Raw genomic sequence first — 24,084 nt, forward strand, 5'->3', positions numbered from 1 at the left:
ATTGTACATACATGGCATACACATGTTCACGTAGCGAGTTTCAATACCGAAATTCGATGTGTAAAATTCTTTTGAAGATCAGTCGAGCGAACCCAGGCTGCATGCAATTTATATTCTCGAATAGAAATAAAACAAGGAGAAGACTAATGAAACTATGTGTAGAATGGAAAGAGGCGAGTTAAAGGAAAGAAAGAGAAGTAAAAAAGTTGCATAAAAAGTTTTTTGCCAATACCAGATATTTATTATACGCCATATTTATTATGATATACAAGTTCAATTCTGTGAGTATTTTTTTTTTTTTTTTTTGTTTTTCAACATGAAAAGCTAATTCATCCACTCACGATCAATTTCATAAGTATTAATATAGTTAAAAACGTACACACCGGTGTTATAATAACCAATATTAAAATTATACGGTCGATTTTAATTTGGATTATGATCCACCCTTTTTTATAGATCGTTCAATTTCCTACAAAAATCTGTCTTTCTTATTATTAAATAATGATTCGTTGACGAGTAATAAAATTTTCAAAGTTCTGAAAAAAAATTTCCAACGTTATTTAAATGGAAATAGAAAATTGAGAATCGCTACCTTTAAATAATAATATTAAGAGCTCATATTTTATCACGGTTTTTATTTATTGATACTCTGACGATTGTTAAATGTTCTTTGAAAAAAAAATAGCAGATTTTTTTACACACTCTAATGTATAAAAAATACGTAGCTTATATTCCCGCACGTGAGTAAAGGGAAGAAACGACTTGGGTCGTGCATCTAACTTATTGCCAATTAGCGGCGTCATATCTTTTGAAAAATATGGTACGTACGATGAAAATTGTGGCTTCACCTCAGAGCCGCCGTTTCCGGCTTCTTATTAAATACGTACGTTACGATTTATATACCTGCGGTAGCGAATTGCTGTGATCCGTCAAAGAAACTCGTCATATTATATGTACATAAATTGGGGTGAAGTCGTATATCTACCGCGACGAAAGAAGGAAAAAAAGAGAGAAGATCGAGGGTGAGAATGTTTCTGTATTTGTTGTTAATATTGTACCTATGATTTAATACCTGTGTTTAATAATTTATTCAAAACTGGTGATTACAACTTTGCCTTTCGTGTGTGATAATGAAAAATCTATCTTCTTAACACTCCACTTACGTTATCATTTTTTTTTTTTTTTTTTTTTTTTAATCACGACGAATCACGCGGGGTTAAAATTTTTTACGAATCATAATTTACAAGCAATTCCAAGTCTCATCTCGACTCGTTTACGAGTCGACGTTAACAGCCCGGCGGTGGATTACTATAATAAAAAAATCATCATGAAAATTAACGCCAAGATACGTTCTTCCTCATTTTTGGCTGCAATTATTTCTTATTTTGCTTACATCTGTAAGATATTTGAGAGAAAGAAGAAAGATATAAACCTGAAAGCTAAAAAAAGAAAGAAAGAATGTTTAGAACCAGTTGAAAAATGGTTCAATTATATTGCAAGCTCAATAAAAGAATTTTTCGGTTGAAAATCATTGAATTGCTGGTAATTGGAATAGGATAGAAAAATTCGGAGAACACGATTCATCTAATTTTTTCCTTTATTAATTTCGTAAGGGTCCCAGGGGGGGGGGGGGGAGAGGTCAAAGTCATTCTTGCGTGATATTTTGCAAGTCGAATTGTGCATAATAGAAATTTTCCATCGAGACAAAATGTCCGTACAGCAATGTCTCGGGAAAGAAGAATCGCACAGAAAATTAAAGGGCACTTTCAAAACCTACAAAAAATTTCTATTTAGACGTTCCACAAACTATGAGATCTATCTTTTCATTTTTGATGTACAATTTTATTTATATATTGTTATTGTAAAAATTTTCATTTCATAATAAGTTTTTAAAATCGTAAATGTGTTCATATTTGCACACTTTGAAGTTTGTAAATGAATATTATCGGTGAAATCTTACCTAAGAAGTGCTAGGCGGAGCCCAAGAAATCTTATGTGTTCTTACGGGAGGGTAGAGGGGGTTAAAAATGGCTAAAATCGTTCTCACGTAATTAATGACTGGCCCCTAATACACCTTTTATATTAATTGTGCTAAAATTTTTAGATTTCATTATTACACCCTCACTACGTGAACTGATAAATAACGCTTTTACAATCATTGACTCTAGCAAATTGTGGCACTTGACTATACTTACCATTTCCTCAAGCGATTTACCTCATCGATTATAATTCCAGGCCGAATTAATTCATTGGTTATTCGTTAAAACGTGCCGCTGCACGTAAATCTTCATGTATACCTCGATTCTCCCAAACTATTCCCATGAAATGTACGCTTTGAACGGTTATTCATCGCTTCGATATAAGCGGAGTATCTTGTTTTAAAAATCGTTCAGTGGCCGCCGAGCTGTGACCGACCGAGAAAATGGGTCCGTAAAATTTTTCTCAAGCTAACGCGCTTCCTCCTCCCTTTTTTTTCCGTCGTAATATCCCGCGGGGGCGAGATATTCAGGAGGATATTCCTGCAGCGGTTTCACAAAATCCGTAATATGACGTAATATAATATATAACAACGTGAATATTTTCTTCTGTATAATTTTTATTTTTACTATTAATATTATTATTATTTTTTTTGTGCATGTTAACCAACCGAATTAATTCTTGGTTTAGGAAAAAAATCAATAAATCATTGCTAATATTGAACGGAATTTGCACCTGCAAATGTTAGCAAGACATGTGGTTATTGATTGATTGATTTGATTTTGTTCATTTTTATACTCACCTTGTTTTTTATTACTTAATGATAGAAGAAGAGTATTATGGAAAGGGTCTGTTTTCGCGAATAGAAAGAATAAATAAGGGAGCTGCAGAAAGTGACGTTACATCGTTTCTCGGCGGGGTTGAAGTTCCGAAAACGCTTAATTCCGAATTATTTGGTGGTAAAACTTAAAGTAGAGAAATCAAACTTTTGGGAAACAACACAGTTTCGAATGGTCGGAAATCCGACGGCTGAACGTTCCGAAATTCGAGAGTCCGAAACGTAAAGTTTCGATAGAGTAGAATTTCGAAAATTAAAATATACTCACACAGCCTTGTTTACTCGACAAGTGGGTGTAAAAAATTGGAAAAACCGAAAATCAGAATAACTAAGATTCCGAGCGTAAAAAAATCGAAAATCCAAAACGAAGAAAGATCAAGGTGGTGAAATCTCACCGAGCCAAAAATCACGGAACTGAAAATCTTGGATCTTTCAGAATTTCGTTGTTTCAGATTTTTAAATTTACTCATTTTCGCAATTTCGGAATTTTGAGCGTCGGATTTCAGGCCATTCGAAACTTTGATGTTTCGTCAAAGTTTTATTTCTTTACTTTAAGTCCCGCCGCCGAAAGCCTCGGAATTTGACACTTTCAGAACTATCAAATTCAGAATTCAAATTCAACCCCTCCCCCACCGTTATTCCTGCTGATAACAAAGTACAAAAAAAAAGTATTGAGAACCGTTTTGTGTTTCGTGAAACGTAAAACTGTACAGTGTATACACAGATATCCGTGCATACAGAGGCGGAAAATGAGAAACTCGGGGTTGCAGGAAGGCCAGAAGGGGACGTTTTTCTCGTTCTCTTTTTCTTCTCTTTCCTCTTCATCCTGCAGCTATTCTACCGTTTCTCCACCCCTTCAGCTAGCTTACCTCGTCTTACACCCACGTAACATCGAGAGCTTCGCCTGTTATATGTATGCATTGAGTATTCTTTATTCGCGATCACGAGAGACGGAGGGTCGTAAAGTCCTTTGCACAGATCGGTTCGATATTACGTGTATTACGTCCAAGACACGAGTTTACTCCTCGCCCTCCTCGATTTACGCCCATCTCGATTCTCACAGTATGTCTGCAACTGCTGCAATTTCCCCGTAGAATTATCACGTCGAATTGAAATATTTACTGCACTGACAATGAATTTTTATATCCTCCAGAAATTTCTCGAACACATCGATATATCGGCAGAGAATATCAGTCGCGTTGCGAACTGTAGAATTGCCAAATAAATAACCGAAATCGGAACAGGTTTTTCAATATTTAATTAAAAAATTCTCATGATCTGTATAACATAATCTACTTGAATAATCAAACGACAAAATAATATATTGTAATCTTGTAAATTATACGCGTAATGTTTCATTCATTTATATATAGAATAATATAATATATAGTATATATATATATATATATCGAAATATAATTATAATCGAAAACGGCAAACCAATTGTACGATCGCTATTTCAAAGGCGTATAACTTATACGTATAATACTCAAAGGCTATTCAGATTTCAGTTATTTCGTATTATATATATATATATATATATATATATATATATATATATATATATATATATATATATATATATATATATATATATATATATATATATATATATATATATATATATATATATATATATATATATATATATATGTATACGTAAGGTATGATGTATTATTAAGCATCAAACGGGATTGTGGGAATAATGTTGAAAGTTATTCGTGAATCAAACCTCAATATGTAATTACGTGAGTATGCATGTAGCACGTAGCAAAACGATGTGGGCGTAATTCACGTGTATAATATATTATTATTATTATTATTATTATTATTATTAAAGTTTATAGACATGCTCAATATTCAAGCAGTTGAAAATATCTCAGAATTTTTTTCACCGCATTTACAAGCGATCGAGTGTGAATTAAACGAAGAAAGAAAATCCAGAAGAAAAGGGTGAAAGGTTTTATGTACCTATATACTTATATACGGCAGCCCTTTGACTAATAAGAGAAACAAAAGTTATAACGTCGAAATTTCTGCAACGGTGATATTTTATAACATTCGACAATTTTTCTGGTTTTTGTTTTATTCTGTTTTATTTTACTTTGATTTTATTTTCTATCCCCTTCTTCCCCTTCTGCCTTTATCTTTGTTACGTCAATATTTATTTATTTACCTATTTATTTATTTATTTATTTATTTCACAAGGTGAAACACTTTTACAATATTTGAAGACGCTTTGCTATCTTTACCTCGGTGTTCATTGAATATTGAATTCTCCGCTCTACAAGCTACCGAAAATAGCTTTCCTTTCCAATTCAGGAAAGTCATTCATATCCCGAAAATCAGAAAATGGGATAATATAGAAAGACAAAGCATAGTTTGCTCGGTCGGTAAGGGTAGGAGGATTACGTGACCTTAAATTCGTAATGCTAGCTGCGTTGCGATGCCAATTTCAATTGTATCAATTCATGGTTGCCTATACAGTTATCGATTCGATGCTTCGCCTCGGTTAATTCACAGCGTATTGTTAGACCGACATTGTTCTAATTGCTAATTACTTAATGTTAACTCGTCTACCTGGTGGAACCTAAATTGTTTCTTAAAATCGTGACAAAATTTTTAATAACGATAACTGCACTTAATTCGTCGAAAGATTACAAAATTCGCGTTAGAGTTTCTTTTTGTCGAAATTCTATCAAGAAGAAATAAGTCCGATCTTAGCATCGTTGAGAAAATATTCAAAAAACTACGCGATAAATTTTTAGTGTTCATTGCATGATTGATGAATAATGAATTTTATCAACATTACAATATATAATGTCAAGAAAAATAATTTCTTCTAAAACTTTTAATATTTAATTACATCGTTCGTCATATCTGTCTTTCGTAAAAATTGATTTTGAAAATCTCTTAAATTTTTCATTTACAATACATGTATAGGTAGAAAATATTTTCAATTAAGGGTGAGAGAAAGCTTTTTGATTTTTAATTGTATTACTTTATCTTCACACACTATCTTCAGCTAATTCTTTCAGGAAATGACGCCCAACCGTCATAAGATCCTGAAACATCTTTTCGCCCAGAAACAACAGCGACTATCGAGCTACGTTATAAGAAGCTTATGTTATACGAAACGTCTACAGTATTATATACACTACAGCTTTAGCTCAACGTAACAAGATCCAACGTCGTCTCTTCTCAACACTGGAAAGAACTTTGCAGATGTTTCCATCTTTTTATAGGACGACGCGATATTACGAATCCCGATGATCTTATCCTGTGGCGATCTTTTCACCACCACGGAAAAAAACGACTTTACATCAATTATTTCCAACACCAAACGCTTAAAACGCCCCTCATATTACGCACGCGTCGTTTATCCTTGTTTATAGTCGAGCCTGCCGTAATCCTTCGGTGTGCAGCTGATATCTTAACGCTGACCCCGATAATTCATCCGGAAACCTCAACCGGTTCACACGAGGCGGTAAAATTTGGCGTTGTTTTTGCTTTTTTTTTTGACTTCCCGTATTTGCCAATTTCGACGAGTAAGTTTTTTTTCGTGAAATTTCTTGAAATATATAACGCCATTTTTTTCATTTTCATCTGGCGAGATATTTATTTGGTGGGCTGGTTATTTTCTATCAATTTTATAATAAATTGTGATCCAATTTATACGTTATGTATGGGAAATTCCATGCGAAACTAACCAACGTCTGACTCTCATCATTTTTGATTTTTTTTTGAAATCTAAAACAATTCAAGGTACTTTTTGAGAATTGGGATAATTGCAGAATTTTTTTTAAACAAAATCGAAAATGGTGAGGGTTGGATGGTGATATAACTGCACATTGAGAACGATATTTATGATGAAAAGAAAATAATCGAATAGTATTAGACGGCCGCAAAATTTCATTTACCAAGTCTCAAGATCGGTGGAGCATCGAGTGGGACTCTTGAAATTTTATTGGTCGTGGTATTATTTTTATTTCTTTGAGGGGTTGAAATTCCGTAACTCCGCGATCCTCGAGTTTGATATTTCAACAAAACGAAATTTATCAATTGTCGACTTTTTTTTTCGCTCGAGATAAGGTCGAAGCAAAAATTAATTCCACCGTTTGATTACATATATTTTTTTGCAATTGCAAAGTTATCAGCATTTCAGACCAGCTACGGAGCTGAGTCAGAATCGGGGGATTCAATTTTCCGGAGGGCTTAAGGAAACCTCGGAAGCTCCGATTTCGCCCACGTTATTAATCCGCAGCAATCCGTAGGGCGGTTTCTGTTACTCACGATCACCTGGCTTGAATTGCTGAATCGACATTTCGATTTGAACATTCGCCAAGCCGGCAGAAACTCTTATTGCAGGTTAACGAATTAACATTTGGCTAGCCAAAAATCGACATCTTTTATTTCTGTTATGCATCGAATTGTTACATTCGTAAGCCACAGAAATCGTTCGAGAAATACAAAAATAGGAAATACTGGAATCACGAAGAAAACTAGTTTTGGATGGCGGTAATTTATTTCAAATCGTTTCGAAATTGACAAAAATTTAGTCAAATGGCAATATCGAATATATCGAATTCGCTGCTGAGAACGAAGAAAATCCATTTCAACGACTTTGCAGAAATTAATTTTTTTTCAATAACTTAGTCAATCAGTTTTCCACATTTTTTAGACTCGTATTGAGACGATTTAAAACTAAGCATAGATATTTAAACCTCTGCTTGTAATTCCAGTATATATTTTATCTTTTAGTTCCTGAACAAAAATATTCAAATCTCATGAATGTAATAATCAAATTTGACAGATACATACTCAATTCTCGGCTATCTCGTAGTGAAATCAATGAAATTAATGAAAAGTATAGAATTCTGGTGAATCAACTTCCTTCTGGATATGATTCGTTCCAACCCATTCAGTGCATGGCCTGAACGTCTCGACGTCGCACATTGTAGCACCTGTGTATGTAGTACCGAGATGCATTGATGTGGGCACATAAGAAGCCATCGATGAAGCAGACGGAGAAAATTCTCTTTCACTAAAATCGTACGGAGTCGGGATTGAAAGCATTTCTTTGAGGGTGGAAATCAACTTCACTTATTCGATGGGCTCTTATAGAAGGCGAGCTGCTACTCATTCCAGTCCATTTTTCACGTGCATCCACAGATCGGGATCTGCGAAGCCACGTATGTACCTTTATCGCGGTTTTTCGTCGGAAGCTGATCCGTAATCTCGACGAACGGAATTAAGCGAAAAAAGTATACGTCGGTGTGAAAAGGGTGTGAAGACTCGATATAAATTTTGAGAAATCTCCACGGACTCTGAGACTGACTGTGAGCTTATTACAAATATTTAGTACATAACTTAATTGAATTCCGATCAAAACTCTCGGAAACTATTTAACTTTTTTGAAAAAATCAATTTTTAGACAAGTTTTGTAGAATATTTTGTTGTAAGTATATATCAAAATTTTATTTTAATTTAGACAATTTAATGAAATAATACTTTTTTCACGGTATTATCAAAATATTATACATATACGCTCCGGTACATTCAACCAAATCGTTTCGCACAGCCAACCAAATTTACTCGGTGGATAAAGATTAGTAAATTTTACGAAATCATGAGAGCTACTAATGGATTACCGCTACTAAATAATATGTTATATCCTAAGTCTAGAAAATTTTTCGTAGAAGTGGCAAAATGTTCTCTAACGCGTTAAAAATCCACTCTTGCGACAGAAGTGAGATGAGCAGTTATTACGAGGGATTCCAAGCATCTGTCCGGTGTAATCGGCAGAACCAAATCATTCGTGTTCCGACACCATTGAATCAGCCTGCAAATTCACAAACGGCATATTTCTTCGTCGTTGTTTGATGTGGCACTTGATTCAACCAGGGCAAATTAGTTGTTAATCCCTGTATCTATTGCCAAATTGATTTTCTGGCATCATTTACAAACTAAATAAGAAATGTCGCTAAAGAAAACAGACAAATTAAACGTTGCAATGTGTAAGTAAAAAATGTATAGTATCAACAACCATAATCAAATCGAACAATCATAATTATTATACTTGTACGTCTACATTTCCTGCCAACTTCAAATATATTTTACCATGCAATTTTCTACTGACTATAAAAAAGACAAAAAAAGAAAGAAAGAAAAAGAAAAAAAGAAAAAAAAATTTTCATCAACACACGCATCAATCGTCCTATAAACCCGTCAACGCTGCACGCTTCAGTTTACATCCGCGTGCTTTCAACTGCATTATAGTTATACCTCTACACATACCTACAAGCCGACGGCTGATGTGCATTGCAAATTCTGCAAGCTCTTATACGAAGACCACCCAACGGCTGCGGGCAGAGCCGATCAATTTGAAAGCGCTTCATCCTGACTGACTGCCGTTTATAATTAATAATTCAACGGCAGGCCACGCGATCAAGTGCAACCTCGGCAAACAGTGATTCTGGAAACTCTACATAACCTCTGTACAATATATACGGGGGATTCCACGTCAAATTAGAAGCCTCTTTCGATTTGAATCATTTTTTATGGGAGGATTTTCTTACCGACTCAAAGGCGTCTCGGAATTCGTTTCAGATTTTCTTAGTCATTGGTGAAATTTGAAAGGAATTGAAAAACCAATTCCAAAAACGTTTTTTATTAGTCTTTCCATGTCGGAATTGAAGGTTTCTTTTCGACCTAAATGAATCGCGAGAATCACGAAAATAGTGTGATTCTACAATCTTGTTAGATCGAGGCGTATGACAGAATGAAAAAAAAAATCAATTCCGTCATGGAAGAATTAAAAACTTGCGAAAGAAATCAAATTTGAAATCATAGAATCAGTGTGAAATTTTTTCAGATTTGTAAAAATGGTGTCTTCACCCATGGTTAAAGTAAATCTGAAAAGATCCCAAAGACTTTTTACGGTGGGTAAAAACATCGTATTAAAAATTGATGAAAATCGAAGCAAGTGAGGTACGTGGGCTGCTAATTTGACGTGGAATGCCCCATATGCAGGGTATAAAGACGGCTGGAAATTCCGGCCATTAAGACACTCGGGAGGCTTGCGAATGCAGAACAGTCACGCGATATTTGAGGTAAAGTTTCTTTACGATGTTCCCATTCGTAAGAAAATTTTTCTCTTTCCTCTTTCCTCTTTTTTCTCCGCTTTTTTTTTTCTTCTATTTGTTTTATTATCACAGTGATAAACGGACGGTAAAAAAAAGTTTATAATTATACCAATGAAATTAGGGATAAAAATTTTCCACCAAGTCGAGGCATTTTTTATTTTCTCGTCACGTTTACGCGTTCTAATATTAAAACCGAATTTTTACCAATTACGTCCTTTGATTGGCATCGATTGACAGATATGTAACATTTTTGTTACACAAAGCATTCTATGCGTGTTATTATATACATTTCCTACATGTTTCGGGGTTGAAAAATTATGATCGTACCGCAAGCTGATGATGAAATTAATTAATTGGTCTCTGGGGCGCAGGGAGCATAAATAAGAATGGAAAATGAATGAATGCGGGGGTTGCTTTAATTTTGTTGAAAAGTTTGCTCAGGTGCCAACGTCGTCTTTCCTCAGTGTGTTCCGGTTTTTTTTTTCTGTTTGTCTCTGTATTTTCCCCTTTCCTACTTGCCTCTTCTGCACACGTAAAAAATCGGGTCTGTTGATCTGACTACAAATTACTGCATTACACACTACATATTGGATTCTTGCAAGCTCATGTTTTACCTGCGTTACTATTAAGCTTTTTTTCTTTTCTTCTTTTCTTTTTGGAAATCTAAAACTTTCCTTTTTTTCACCGTACACCGTTTTAGTCGAAGGAAATGGATCGGAATTTGAATTGACTTGCATTGAATTATTCATGATTCTTCCTATCGTATATTGGGAATACAAAAAGAAAAAGAAGATCGGAGAGGAAAAGACGAAAAACAAATCGAAATAACGAAAAAATCTATGTCACGTAACGCACTTCGAACAGCATATAAGGGTCGGTAATCGGATTATTTGGTCTCCTTAATATACAAGGCATTCCACGTCAATTCGACTAGGGTTTGACCCTGATAATCCTCTTGGATTCGATCCGTAATTTTTTATATTGTTGTTCGAACTATAATTCGGATTTTTCCTTCCCCCCGGCGCCCTTTATAGCTCCTTGAATGATGATATTTTGACAGTGATATACGATTTTTTTGAAAATTGAGAAAAAAATTACGTAAATTCTGTGGCCAAAACCAAAAATATTTTAACCAAAATTAAACCGAGCAGGCGGAACGTTAATTTTTTATTCATTGATTTCTGAATTTTCAGAGTTCGATATATCTTCTTCAATACAACAAGAATCTGGAAATTTTTATTAAAATTCAAAATTGAAAAATCTAAAAAAAAAAACTGAAAAAAAAAATTATTTCAATTTTTTAATTTTCTTTGAAATTGAATTGAAACCGGGGGAGGGAGGAGGGGGGGGGGGGAGGGGTAAGAAAAATGTGAAATAAAATTGGAATGATTTTCAGAGTTGGAACAAGAATATAAAAAATCGCGGATCAAATCCAAGAGGATGAGGATCAGACTCTAGTCGAATTGATCTGGAATGCCACATATATGTTATTTTTTTTTGGCGACAAAAATTACTCGTGTATTACTCGTGATTGTATGAAATCGCAATAGTAAATTCGTAGAATTCATGCAATTTCACTCATTCTGTGTTAAATAAAAATATGTTTGAATATTTTTGTTCAGAGTTGTGTATATGAGTGAGACAGATATTGAATTTTATTGATAAGACTAAGGACTCAAGGTCCTTTATAGTCCAGGCAATTTACAAAAAAAGAAAAAAAGATATATCAAAGAGAGAGATAGGGAGAGAAAGAGAGAATCTAGTTATCGCGTGTGACATGTTCACAGACGCGTAACGGAACGATGTACGTGACACTTGGATTTTTCGACGTGAAATCGGAAGGGTGAGAAGAAAACGTGACGAGAGAGCTTTTCTAAAAAAAATGATACAAATCGCGTCACTTATTGCAGTCTTTTACTTGTCCTTGTTAAGAATAAGCTTTTCAGGACAACGTAATTGATACATATTTTTTTACCAATTACAATGTAAAATATTCAAAACATCAACAATTTTCGTCTACAAGTGTTGTTTGGTATTTCTCTGACCTGAGATTCTTTAATAACGTTATTAACAAAATTTAATCGGTAATTTAAGAATCGTCTTCGAATCGATGTATCCATTGAGATCGGTGAATTTTCAATTCAGCTCGAGCGGAAAGCACGATCAAAAAATCTATCTCTAATGACTGAAAGACGGGTATTTAATACACGAATACTTTTCACACTAGGGTGAAGACTTGAGCTTTATTTTTCGATCAATTGTGTTAAATTAATAAAATACGCCCAACGAGCTTAATTTTTTTTTTTTTTTTTGTGAAAGGCAAAGATTTTAGCTTCTTTATTTAAAGCACAAGTTCAGATCTCTTTTCCCGAGCTTAGAAACGATATAAAAGAGTGAGAATCCAAGGTTTTGGCACTTTTAAATTCGAATATCTAAGGTCCTGGAAAACCCTTGTAAAATGTTGTTTTATTTCCTTACTTTTTTAAATTGAAGTCAAAGAAAAAAACGAAGTGATTTTTGTTTCGTGCGACATAATTAATGACGAGCTTGATTTTTCTATTCGTACTCGTTCGGTTTCACGGGTCGTCTACCTACTGTTTGGATAATGAAAGGATTGCCTGTTGATGCAAGGAACCACGCCTCCTGAGTAATGGTCCTTTATTGTCGTCGGACCGAGAACACCGGCATCCCCCAGAGTCGGGACATTTTTTCTACCCTCCACGGGTTCGCGTTTAATTTTTTTTTTCTCCTTCGTTTTTTCATCCCGAGAAAATTTCTCCGAGGATTTTCATTCCTCGATTCTACGAGGCAACTTCGCGGTTTGTGTGTTTCTATTACAAGCAGGTATTATATATCTATCCAATATTTTTTTTTTCATACAGGCTTGACTCTCCCTAAGGATTTTAATTTTCAAAAACTTCTGGGGGTTGTTGAATTCTGTTTCCCTGTAACGGCACGGTGGGGATAAACAGAGAGAGAAAGACAGAGAGAGTGAAAGGAAAAGGGAAGCAAGAAGGTACAAACGGGAAACCTAATACAAGCGAGACCTCCCGGCGCCTCAGGGATTCGACGGTACGAGGAAAATGAAATCTATTCCGAACCAACTGAATCTAGGCTGACCTTATAACTGCAGAGATCCAACCAAACCCGCATTAAATTTTAACTGAAATATCGTTCCTTATAAGTTGGGTCCCTTATAGTTTGGTAAAGCCTTGGGGGGCGTAAAAAGGGGAAAACGGAATTGAATCAACACAAGTCTCAACAACGTAATTCGAATTTCCAAATTATTCGTTGGACCAAAAAATGTCAGCGTTAATAACGAGAGGGTAAGAAGATTTTCCGCAACATGAAACATATTTTATATTTCCCATTGCGATGAATTGCATTCTTGCTGCTTGTACCATATATTGACAATAAATAAATCTTTTCTTGAAAACTTAATATATATTGCTCGACGTACAATTTTTTTCATCAATTAAAAGCTTCGTATATTCGTTTTGCGAAAATTTTTGCCGCAGAGAGGAAAGTTTTACATTATTTTCCTTCTGCAAGCTGCTGTGCAGACGAATAGCTATCCGATACATGTATAAAGCTTTTTATTGGCAGGTGGATCTGTTTGCGTCGTAATCCATTTACGCGAATCTCATTCCGGAGCAACGAGAGAGGGATTGCATCGAAACTCCACGTTGTATGTACATACCTACAACCCACCTTTGTGCACACAACGTTCTACCCAGATGGTGAATTATCATTCCGATATGTACACCAGACGACGCTTCCATTGTTTGCAGGAAACTCAGTTCAGACGACGCTTCTCTTCCCTCAATTTATCACAGACCTAAATACCAAATTCGTGTTTTTCCCTTAATTTTCGTCGCATGAATTTTATCCATTTTTCTATTCTAGCACCTAGTTTAGGAAAAAACAATTTCGGTTGTCAGGTTACAACAAAAAATCACTATTTTATTATAAATCGATTTCAGAATAATTATGATGTTTCGTTGCGTTACATATATACCTCCACGACTATTTTACTCATAAATTAAATTTTTTTAATTATTCATAATCGTTTCACCGGTTAATTATTGGTCAGAGCAATAACAATACGTAATACAGCGATAAATGTTATACGATGTTTCAAATTTCCCGAAAATTCTCATAATCGGAAGGACTTAATTGAACGGTGTGATTAATTTCCGGTGAAAGAGCGTCGCAAGGCGAGGGATGATTTAGATCTTCTTCTTAGATATATATACATATACATATATATATATACATACAATCTTTATAACATATATATAGTGTCGTGTTTATCATCCTCGTTCTCCCAAGGGAGGGAAGTCAATTTCGAATCTTATTTCCTCTTCATAACTAATTCCCCACCTCGTAGTTGGGTCTCGCAGAAGGAATTCCAGGATTTTTATCACCACCGCCACTATCATCATCATCATCATCGTCATCGTCATTTTCACGGTGCGCGGGTATACATGATATCTTTTCCTCGTCCAAGCACCGGTTATGCATACATACATGTATACATATATAACGCATCCATCCTGCATTCTCTGTTTTCCAGAGCGTGAAATTACGCTTTTCTCGGCTGGTTTTTGTACCTGTACGAACACATTGAGAGGATCTCACTTGGTCTCTGGAAATACACGGCAAGTCGTGAGAGAAACTTTGCACGAATATATCTTTGCTCCGGCGTCGTTTTTCAGCACTGCGGATGCACAACCTCCCAGCTTTCATCTCTGTGCATTTCATATGGAATTCACTTTTGACACCATACCGCGAGTCTGCACGCTGCTTAATTCAGCTCGGCTTGGTTTTTACGTGTCTCTCTAGACCCTTGTCGGAAATTCCTACATGCGAAAATAGCCTGCATGTTTGCATTCCAAAATCTTGCGGGGAAAATTCAGGTTAATTTTTCCTCCAAGTGCAGAAAATATTGTTATATCTTAAAACGTGTACAAAAACTAGCAGTTTTTACTTTTCATATGTATAGAATGAAAAAAAAAAAAAAAAAAAAAAAAAAAAAAAAAAAAAAAACAATTATTGGTTTTGGTCGAAAATCACTTTTTTTAATTTTATTTCAACCAATAATTACGTTTTCGAACCTCTGCAATCTAAAAAACAGGTTTTTAGAAAAATGTCGATCCATCCAACAAACTCCCGCGATGATCTTCGAAATGGCTCGAAGAAAAAATTTAAAGCTTACAGAATTTCGCAACGAAATGATGAACGTGATAAATTCCCACGTCCTGTTTAATTTGAACTTCCAGTTTTACCGGAGATGAAACGCTTTGCAGTGTTTTTTTTACAAACAAACCTATACTTTTTCTTCCTTATTACGTTTTCTAATTACACAATTATGTTTATCCCAGTTTATATATTTATTGTTTTAAATTTATACATTCTTTTTTTTTTTTACACAACTTTTTCATTCGGCTACCAAGTTCCATCAATTTCAGATTTCCCACACGGCCATTTTTGGAATGATCGCGAGAACTTGTCTTACAGACCGACGAACTTTTCCCTTTTCATGGTGATGAAACGTACCCCCCCCCCCTCCCCCAAAAAAAAAAAACCGTTCCTCCGTCTTGTTTTTATCAAAGTGCGTTCGAAAGTACAAGATTTTCAATCCGAGTTTTCGAGTCGTCGCTGACGTTGACGTTCTCTTCTAAACTCGTTCCAACTTCTACGCTGCAGACTTTGCGATATATTCCTGTAAATGACGAGCGGCGTTTAACTTGTTGGAGCCATTTTTTCAGCCGGGTTCTTAAATCATCCCCTCCCCTCCCCCCATATCTCCCTCCAGCAATCTTCCACTCGTTCTTTCATCCCTCATCCTTAGCAATACACTCTTCTCCCCGCACTAAGTCGCTTATACGCTTCTTATCCACCCTCGTTAAATGCCCCGCGACGCCCTTTTCGCACCTCGTGCTTTCCGTCTTCTGTACTATTATTCTCCTTATTTTTCAGCTATATCGTATCAGCCCCGTATCTACTACCTCACCGTGTCTCAAAAAACCACTTGACAAATCCACCGCGTTTTATCGACCAAACAGAAACGCTCTCGTCACTTTAAGCGTCGCTTAAGCCGAGCAACTCGTCATTCGAGAATTGATATATATTTTTTTTATCAATTTTATTACGGTATAATATATACCTACGGTCTTCGCCTATTTAGTTATTTATAAAATTTTATGCTCTTGTTCTCAAGCCGCGATAATTTTCCTCAGAAATCCATCAGGGAGGAGACAGAAACAAAAATTGGGAAATTCTAGTTTTGATTTGATACTTCATTTTCAGACTTTTTCAACCTGGGAGAAAATCTGGTATCTATAGTACCTATATAGTACATTTTGTTATAATGTTCGTTCGGATTTCACCATGCAATTGCAATTGATGATTAATCGCCACTCAGTTTTGCGCAAGAGCCGTTCTTTGCACCTTATTGCACGAATTTACGTATCTCCGAGGGGGAAATAACTTTAGATTTAAGTGACACAATAAGTTTTTCAATTCAATTAATTCAAATTAATTTATGTAATGTGATGCGATTTTTTTTATTTCAAATTAATTCTTTTAATTCAGATAAATTCGTTTAATTAAACTTAATTTATTTTAATTCTTGAATTTCAATTTTTTTTTCCCCTTTAGATAACTCTCAACAATTCACTCTAATTCACTTTGAGTGAGGTAAACAAGAAGAAATTCTATTTATTTTTTTTTATTTATTTTTTTTTGTTCATTTTCTGTCAATTAATATGATTTTTTTTTTAATATGACTCAACTTTTTTTCATTTCAACACATAATTCTGGCACGAATCCAAACTAATTCAAATCAACTCGACTTAATTTTCCATAATTCAATTTTTTTCTCAATTAATTCTAATTATTTCATTCGATTCTCATCAATTCAGTAATTTTCAATCAATTCGGTTAGTTCTCATTAATCCAGATGAATTAGCATTAATTCAAAAACCTATTGGCACATCGATTCAGCGAGTTATTACCTCCTCGCGTACACCCATAAACATGTACGTACATACCTACCAGGTATCAATTATATTTATATTACGCTCTTCTAAATGAGATTTGCTTTCATGCCACGTAAAGCTTTGATGCGATTCGAGTCATACGCGTGTCGCGAATAATATCTCCGTTCCGCGTTGCACGTATTCGAGAATTGATTGGATTCGCATCACGATTGGACTCTATATCGGCCCTCGTGATTGGTCGGCAGATTAACGTGTTGCGTGTCGTTCCACTGCCGGACATGAAACCGCAATCACGAGTTGCAATAATGTCCAGAGGAAGTCTGTCGCCTGCAACGAGAGAAGCAATTGCACCAGGCTGAACTGTTATAGTTGTTTGTTAGTTTAGTAGGAAGCTTGTTGGCCACAAGGAAGTTCGACCGACGGTCAATCGTTGTCGTCAGATCACTCAGAGAACTTCTTGTCGATACGTTAATTTTCAAAGTTCCCGAAGTAAATCGTTCGATCATTCCCTCGATCGAAGTTTGAAAGATGCATCGTATTTTCACGGGAAAAAAAAACAACTCCTGCTTGATTACAGACGTCGAATTATCGACGAAAACTTTAGAGTTGAAAAACAAGAACATAGCAGCTTTCGAAGATAATGGAAAAACAATTTGAGATAGGAAAAACGTCTTAAGTGAATGCTGAAAAGTAAACGAAAAAATCAACTTGCAACTTTTTAAATGCAATTTATCATTTTTTAATTTCTTTTCGTGGGTATCATTACGAAAAAGAATTTCAACACATACCGGATATTCTTGTTACAACTACGAATTTGTTTCTTATTTTGTTCTTCGAAACATATTTTTCGTTTATGATGAAAAATAATAATACTTAAGGAAATTACAATAAACTTAAGTTTCTTTCTATTTGTCAAAGAATTTAACGCGTGAACTTCACCAAAATCGATTAGCTGTAGGATTCTTTCGTTGTATAATTTATGTAGATAATGTTGAACACTTGGTTACTTGCCATGTAAATTTATACACCACGAGGTTGCAGATAACATATTTTGCAGCGTTCTGCACGTTTTCGACTGTCAATGAAATTTTCGACAAGCATAATAATTATATACGTGATGAAATTTATTCAAAAAGTTTCAATTAGCTGGGATTATCAGCTGTTCATTTTTCTCTCTTTCGCTTTTCGGGATACTAATATGTAACGAGTAACAATGTGTAATCAGAAAACCGCGTCTCTGACATTTACAGACGATTTTTTGCCATCGCGAATTAAATCCGCGGTTTATTATGTATATAATACGATTACGAATTAAATTACAATCACTTTTGCGTGCATTGATTGCAAATTGTTAGCAATAATCTGCGTGGAAGACAGTTTTTATGCTATATGTAATATGCATATAGCAGTCCGTTATAAGCAAACGCCGAATTACGTTCGCTAATTTTCTTCGTTAAGAAAAAAAAACTCGATTACTGGTGAGTGATTTTTTTCTTCATTTCCTTTCATGCTTTTTGTTCCTTTTCTTTTTTCTTACCTCTTTTTTATCCTTCTGATAATTCTGGGGACAAAAACTTCTGTCCAACTCCGCGGGTGTTTTGCGAATATTGAATTTGCAATATGGCTTCTTCTGTTTGCACCGGGCTGTAAATTTCTTTTTCTCCTACCCCTATAGAAACTTTCCTAATTGAGGGAAGCTGAAAATTTACAAATTCCGGAAAAGTTTGAAGAAAATTGAAACAACGCTGCAGATCGCCGTGAACTCGTTCAACCTATTTGTCAACGTACCGTTCAAGTACATAATGAATTGTTGTTGCAATTAAACTTTTCATTTAATTTTTATGAATAAATGTTTGTATTTTCAACCATCTATAAAAGTGTGACCCTAATTTAGAAATCAAAAATTAACTTTAACAAAAATTGTATAGATCCTTCAAAATAAAAATATTTCTCTATGAAAATTCAGTGCATGATCCAATTGTAACAGCAATTTATTACGTGCAACATATGAGGTATTCCACGCCATCTCGACCAGTGTTAAGCCCCGACCATCTCAAAATCATTTCATATTTTTTTCCAACGTTCTACTCGGTAAAAAACGCGACCTGAATTTGTTTCAAATTTTTTCATGAAACCGTTTATTTTTTGATAAATATTTAAAGTCGATTGCGAATGCCCATTTTTAAAAATCTGAAAAAATTCTCAAAAGTCCAGTAAATAACACAAAACACCCTCCGTTAAGGTAAACGTGGGCCGAATTTTTTTCTATTTTTTTTCATCACCTAATTCGTAATTTTTGAATTATTAAACCCAAAATTATATTTTTGGTTCACATAAAAAGAGTTTCAGAAACTTCCTTAATATTATATAATATAGGTGAAAGGAAAAGTGGCGCAGTGTTGAAATTCAGTTCATGCCGCCAGCAGTGTCTCCGGGTGAATCACTGCAGGTGAAAAATCTTCTCTACAATTCTGAGGGAAAGAGTGGAAATCGCGTAACGAGGAAAATGGTTACCTACTGCAATCATTTGCCTCGGCGTCGGAGAGCCGTTGTGAATATTAAATTCCGAGGTTGTTTGCTGAGGAACCGACAGCGAGGATTTCGCATGCGGGGATTCCGCGGCGCCTAGGATATACCCACAAACGAGGCCGGGCTAACGAATAAAAATCACCAACAATCGAGAGAAATTTAATAAAAATGTAAATCATACATACACACGCTTTGCACCTAGGCACCCACCTCCACATACCTTTAAACCCATAAACGCCGAGTGAATTGGTGTTTGTGCAGAGGCGAGAGCAGCCGACGCGTTGCGGGCTTAATTAAAGCCGCTTGTCAACCCCCGTCTATGTGTGTGTATATATATATATATTATCTATTATACATATATACATAAATACCTCGTGGTATTTATCATATTATGTGTAGGCAAATGCGGAAATGAACATAGCAAAACCGCCGGTGCATCGTTATTTCGTTCATTTTGCACTCTACGCAGTTCGCTTCTCGTATATTGAAATTTTACTGCGAAAATAAACCGAGATTTAATTTAGGTCTGCAGTTTTTTGTTTTTTTTTTGTTTTTGCTTTTTCTCTTCTGTTGGACAATATATACATATTAAATATAATTGTACCTCATGCATGTGAATTTCTTTATTTTTCTTCGTCGATACGTTGATTACTGATTATCACTGACAAAGGAATTTATTTAAGTATTAACAAAGGTGTATTTTTTTTCTAATGAGGAAATAAATATTTCGTTATTATTATCAAATTTTAGTTGAACCAAATAATGATCGATGGGAATTTCTTAATACTTTATAAATCATATTTGACTTAATTAAAATTTGATAATAATAACGAAATATTTATTTCATCGTATGAAAAAATCTACCTTTGTTAACAGTTGTCGAATTTTAAAATGTTATTTCCAACTGGATTGAACAGATGAACTGATTTTTTCACGATGTTTTGGGTATATATAGAGAGCTGATAGTTTTTGTAAAAGCTCTGATTTTCGAAGAAGATGCTTATTTTTTTTATTGTTACTTTTAGTATAAATAAAATTACCATTCAGCACGTTTGAAATTCTAGACTCATCCGTTATAAAATGCTCTTCAACTTTGACTAACGGAAAGACGATTTTTTCCTCTTTTCCTCAATCTATTTTGCAACTGAGTTATAAGCTTCAACAAATACCTACCTGACATAAAATCTCGTTACCAAGAATCAGTTTTTCGATTTAAAACATTCGTTGAACGTATAATTAGCAAGTGCCAATTTTTCATTACACAGATAATCCAATCTCAGATCGAGCGAGTATTTTTTTCTCTCGAAATTCCGTTTTTCCAACGTTTCGAAGACTGCTTTTTTTCAACATACACACAGTATGTACGACAGCAAAGTGAGCGTGTTTCTCTCGTCATTGCGACGTTGAAATTCTCCGACTCGTAATTACGCCGCTTTTCGATCGCGGATGAAAAGGGAGCAGAAGAAAACGGCCGAACAAAGCTAGAAGTAATTAGGGGCGAAATTAAATAGGCATTGTCGAGGTCCTTACCTGAACTCCACCGACTCCGATGATGAACAAGAGCTGAACCATGAAGAGAGCTGCTAACAAATTCATCAGCGTCGTACCGGCGAGGCTTCGAAGATCTGAGAATAAACTGAAACAAGAAATAATTATAAACTTTTCATTAGCGATTCGTGAGGTGAAAAAATGGAAAGAATCGACAGGCAGGCAGTCGGTTTATCGGTTTGATGTTCAGGTAGTTGAAGGAATTCCGAGTGATTTTGTATTATCGAATTCAATACTTCATATTTTCTCCTTTGATCCTATAATTTTTCTTCTCATTCTCAGTCTCGCATCGCGAAATTTTTTTCAACACAAATTCTTCTAAACATTTTCCTGTTTTTTCGCCGTTAGGCTAATTGCAGGACTCTATCCTCGGATTCTTTACAGGTGATGGAGAAAATTAGCAGACCGTGTTTGCCGCGGTCTGAATAGAACTAATTGAGTCTGGGTATCGGGTACAAGTAATTGATCGGTAATTACAACGCCGTGACTCGTGTTCCATCCAAAGATTCGATTATCCTCATACATACTGGATTCCCAAGCTGCAGAAGCTTAGTTACTAAAAACCGCATTAGCTGATTGCCACGAAGTTTTTTACTCCACGCCCATTTCGTCTACGTTCGCCATTTTTTCACCACGCAGTCATATCTATATATGGTATGCGATTATCAGTTTTACAATCAGCCGTAAATATTCCCACATCTGAACCGTTGAAGTTCCGAATTTTATGTTTGGCCAAAGTTTGATTTCTTTACTTCAAGCTTTACTACCGAAAAATTTGGATTTTGGCGCTTTCGGAACTTTTTAAATTCGGAATTTCAAGCCCGCCTCTGAACCGTGAATTTAAATTAACTAAATTTAGATATATCTACTTATAGCAAATAAATTAACTGATCCAAACGTTTTCTTACGCAGTTATTTTTCCCTCCTTCGGGCAATTTTTTTTTTTTTTACAATTTGGATCGTTAAACTATATTTCCCGGCGTGCATCATTCGGAGTTATTGTTGTAAAACAGTATCTCGTACCAGCCGTACGAGCCTATCCCCAAAACTTTATCACTACATGGTATGAATAATTTTACGGTCGTAGTTAATACCGTGCTTTGAATTAATTATACCCAATATAGGTATCTACACGTAATATTAGAGGCAAAATCAGAATTTAGCGAACGATTTGCTTTTTGCCCTTTTTCTTTACCGCGAGGATTTCAAGTGTTTGTAAAGACTTTTAGTCACTGTTGTAACGTGAAAAAGATCCTCGACATTGAAACGACCACCGTGGTTTCGAGCAAGGAAAATATTCAATTCAAACTGGATTTCCTTGCCTCTCGCCTCTCGCCACTCGGTAAATAGCTGTATTAAGTTAAGAAGGGTATCCAAGTCTCGTCACGAGTTTCCGATAACTGCTGACGATCGATTGATCAACGAAGATTTTTTGTTACGTTTTTTTCGGTTTTTCTCTGTTCCTCGTACCAACAAAGTTGCAGTAGTTTTCGAATGTTGGTACGTTTCAGGAATATTAAAAAGGGCCAAAAACTTGCGCCTTGAATGATGTATATCGAGTTTCGATTTTGGAAATGAAATAAATTTTGGGTACAATTTTCTAGGAGAGGGAAAAATAGGTGATATTTTTATGTTTTTTTTTTCAATTTTATTTCCCACATTCGGATATGAAGTGATACGAATTACTTGGCCGCATAGGAGGATAGGAATAATCCTCGATTTTGTTAATCCTCAAAGCTTACGGCGATCGCCGAGCTTCAGAGTTCGGAGGTTAATTCAGTTTTCTCTCGGTTAGGCGGGAGAAAGCTCACAGAGACGAATTGCTGCCTGAGACTTGTAATTGGGGATTCAGATTTTGCCGGCTGAACCACGAGACGTAATCCACAACGGTTTTATCCATGATTCGAAATTAGTTCGGAGAAAATTTTCTTCCCAAAAAGAAAAGAAGGGAAGAATTAATTTCAATTCATTCAGTATCAGTTGCTGTCGTATCGGTGAATTTTTAACGAAGTTTTATCAATTTTTCCCGGTATATTGAACGAAGTTTATTTATTTATATCTTGTTTTAAGCTGATAATGAAACATGATAAAGAGAGAGCGAGAGAGATAGAGAGAAAAGAGAGCCTGATATTCAAAGGTACGTAATAATTGAGCGGTTAAATTTAACCGTGTGAAAGTATATTTGAAACAGCTGCTCATACTGTGCGGTATTTTCATCCAATGAATTTTCGAACAAAAGGGATTAAAACAACCCCTTAACCGTCTCCCTCTTTTTTGTAACAAGCCAAAGAAATTAGCCTCGTGTGTTAAAAAGAAAACCGCTTAACAAAATTAAATGCCTTGAGCAGGAAAAAGAAGAAAGAAAAAAACGAAAACCAAAGTACAAAAAATCGTTACAATATGAACCTTTATTTGGCACACTGGGGGTCGTTTATACCCCAGCGATAAAAATCGTTATGAAAAATGAACTATTTAATGTTTTCGGTCTCAAAATTTTTCTTCAAGTTCTTAAAAGCTTACTTTTTCAAACTATATAGCTTGTATAGCTAAATATAAAAATCTTAGATTCGTCGAAAAAACATGAAATAAAAATTGAGATATTTAAACAGGACGAAATTCATTCCGTTTGCGTTATCCGTCTCGATACGAGTATAAACAGTCCCGACACAAACAGATCTGTATAACTATATATACATACATATACGTTTTGCGAATGGCTCAAGGCGTTGACACATCCTGCAGGATTCGGCCAGGGAGTCTTGCGGGTAAGAAAGTCGAACAGCCCTGAGCACTTTGCGACTTCGAAGAGGTTCGGAAGACGGGATTATGTCGTTTGGAGCGGAACGAATAGGAGAGGACAGCGTGGCATAAGAATAAGAGGACCGCGGAGAGTGAAAGCTTACAGCCTCCTGGAATAGAAAGGACGCGAACGGCGGCGAAGGGAGGCGAATTTTCCGCGGACTATACTCGACGCGACGAGGGAATCTACCCCCGTGTTTAGTACATAAGGTTCAGGATTCTGTATACTTATAATTTACATGCC

General features: G+C 35.3%; 1 protein-coding gene across 1 annotated transcript in view; it reads right to left on the bottom strand.

Moving 5' to 3' along the window:
* Positions 1–24,084, bottom strand: part of LOC124409007 (latrophilin-like protein LAT-2) — a 71,858-nt gene that overhangs the window by 7,509 nt on the left and 40,265 nt on the right. The window contains exon 3 of the mRNA XM_046886394.1: positions 21,024–21,129. Coding sequence (XP_046742350.1) covers positions 21,024–21,129 — 106 coding nt within the window. The remainder of the gene's footprint in view (positions 1–21,023; positions 21,130–24,084) is intronic.

The sequence above is a fragment of the Diprion similis genome, chromosome 8 (assembly GCF_021155765.1).
Source record: "Diprion similis isolate iyDipSimi1 chromosome 8, iyDipSimi1.1, whole genome shotgun sequence".
In the NCBI taxonomy this organism is placed as follows: Eukaryota; Metazoa; Arthropoda; class Insecta; order Hymenoptera; family Diprionidae; genus Diprion; species Diprion similis.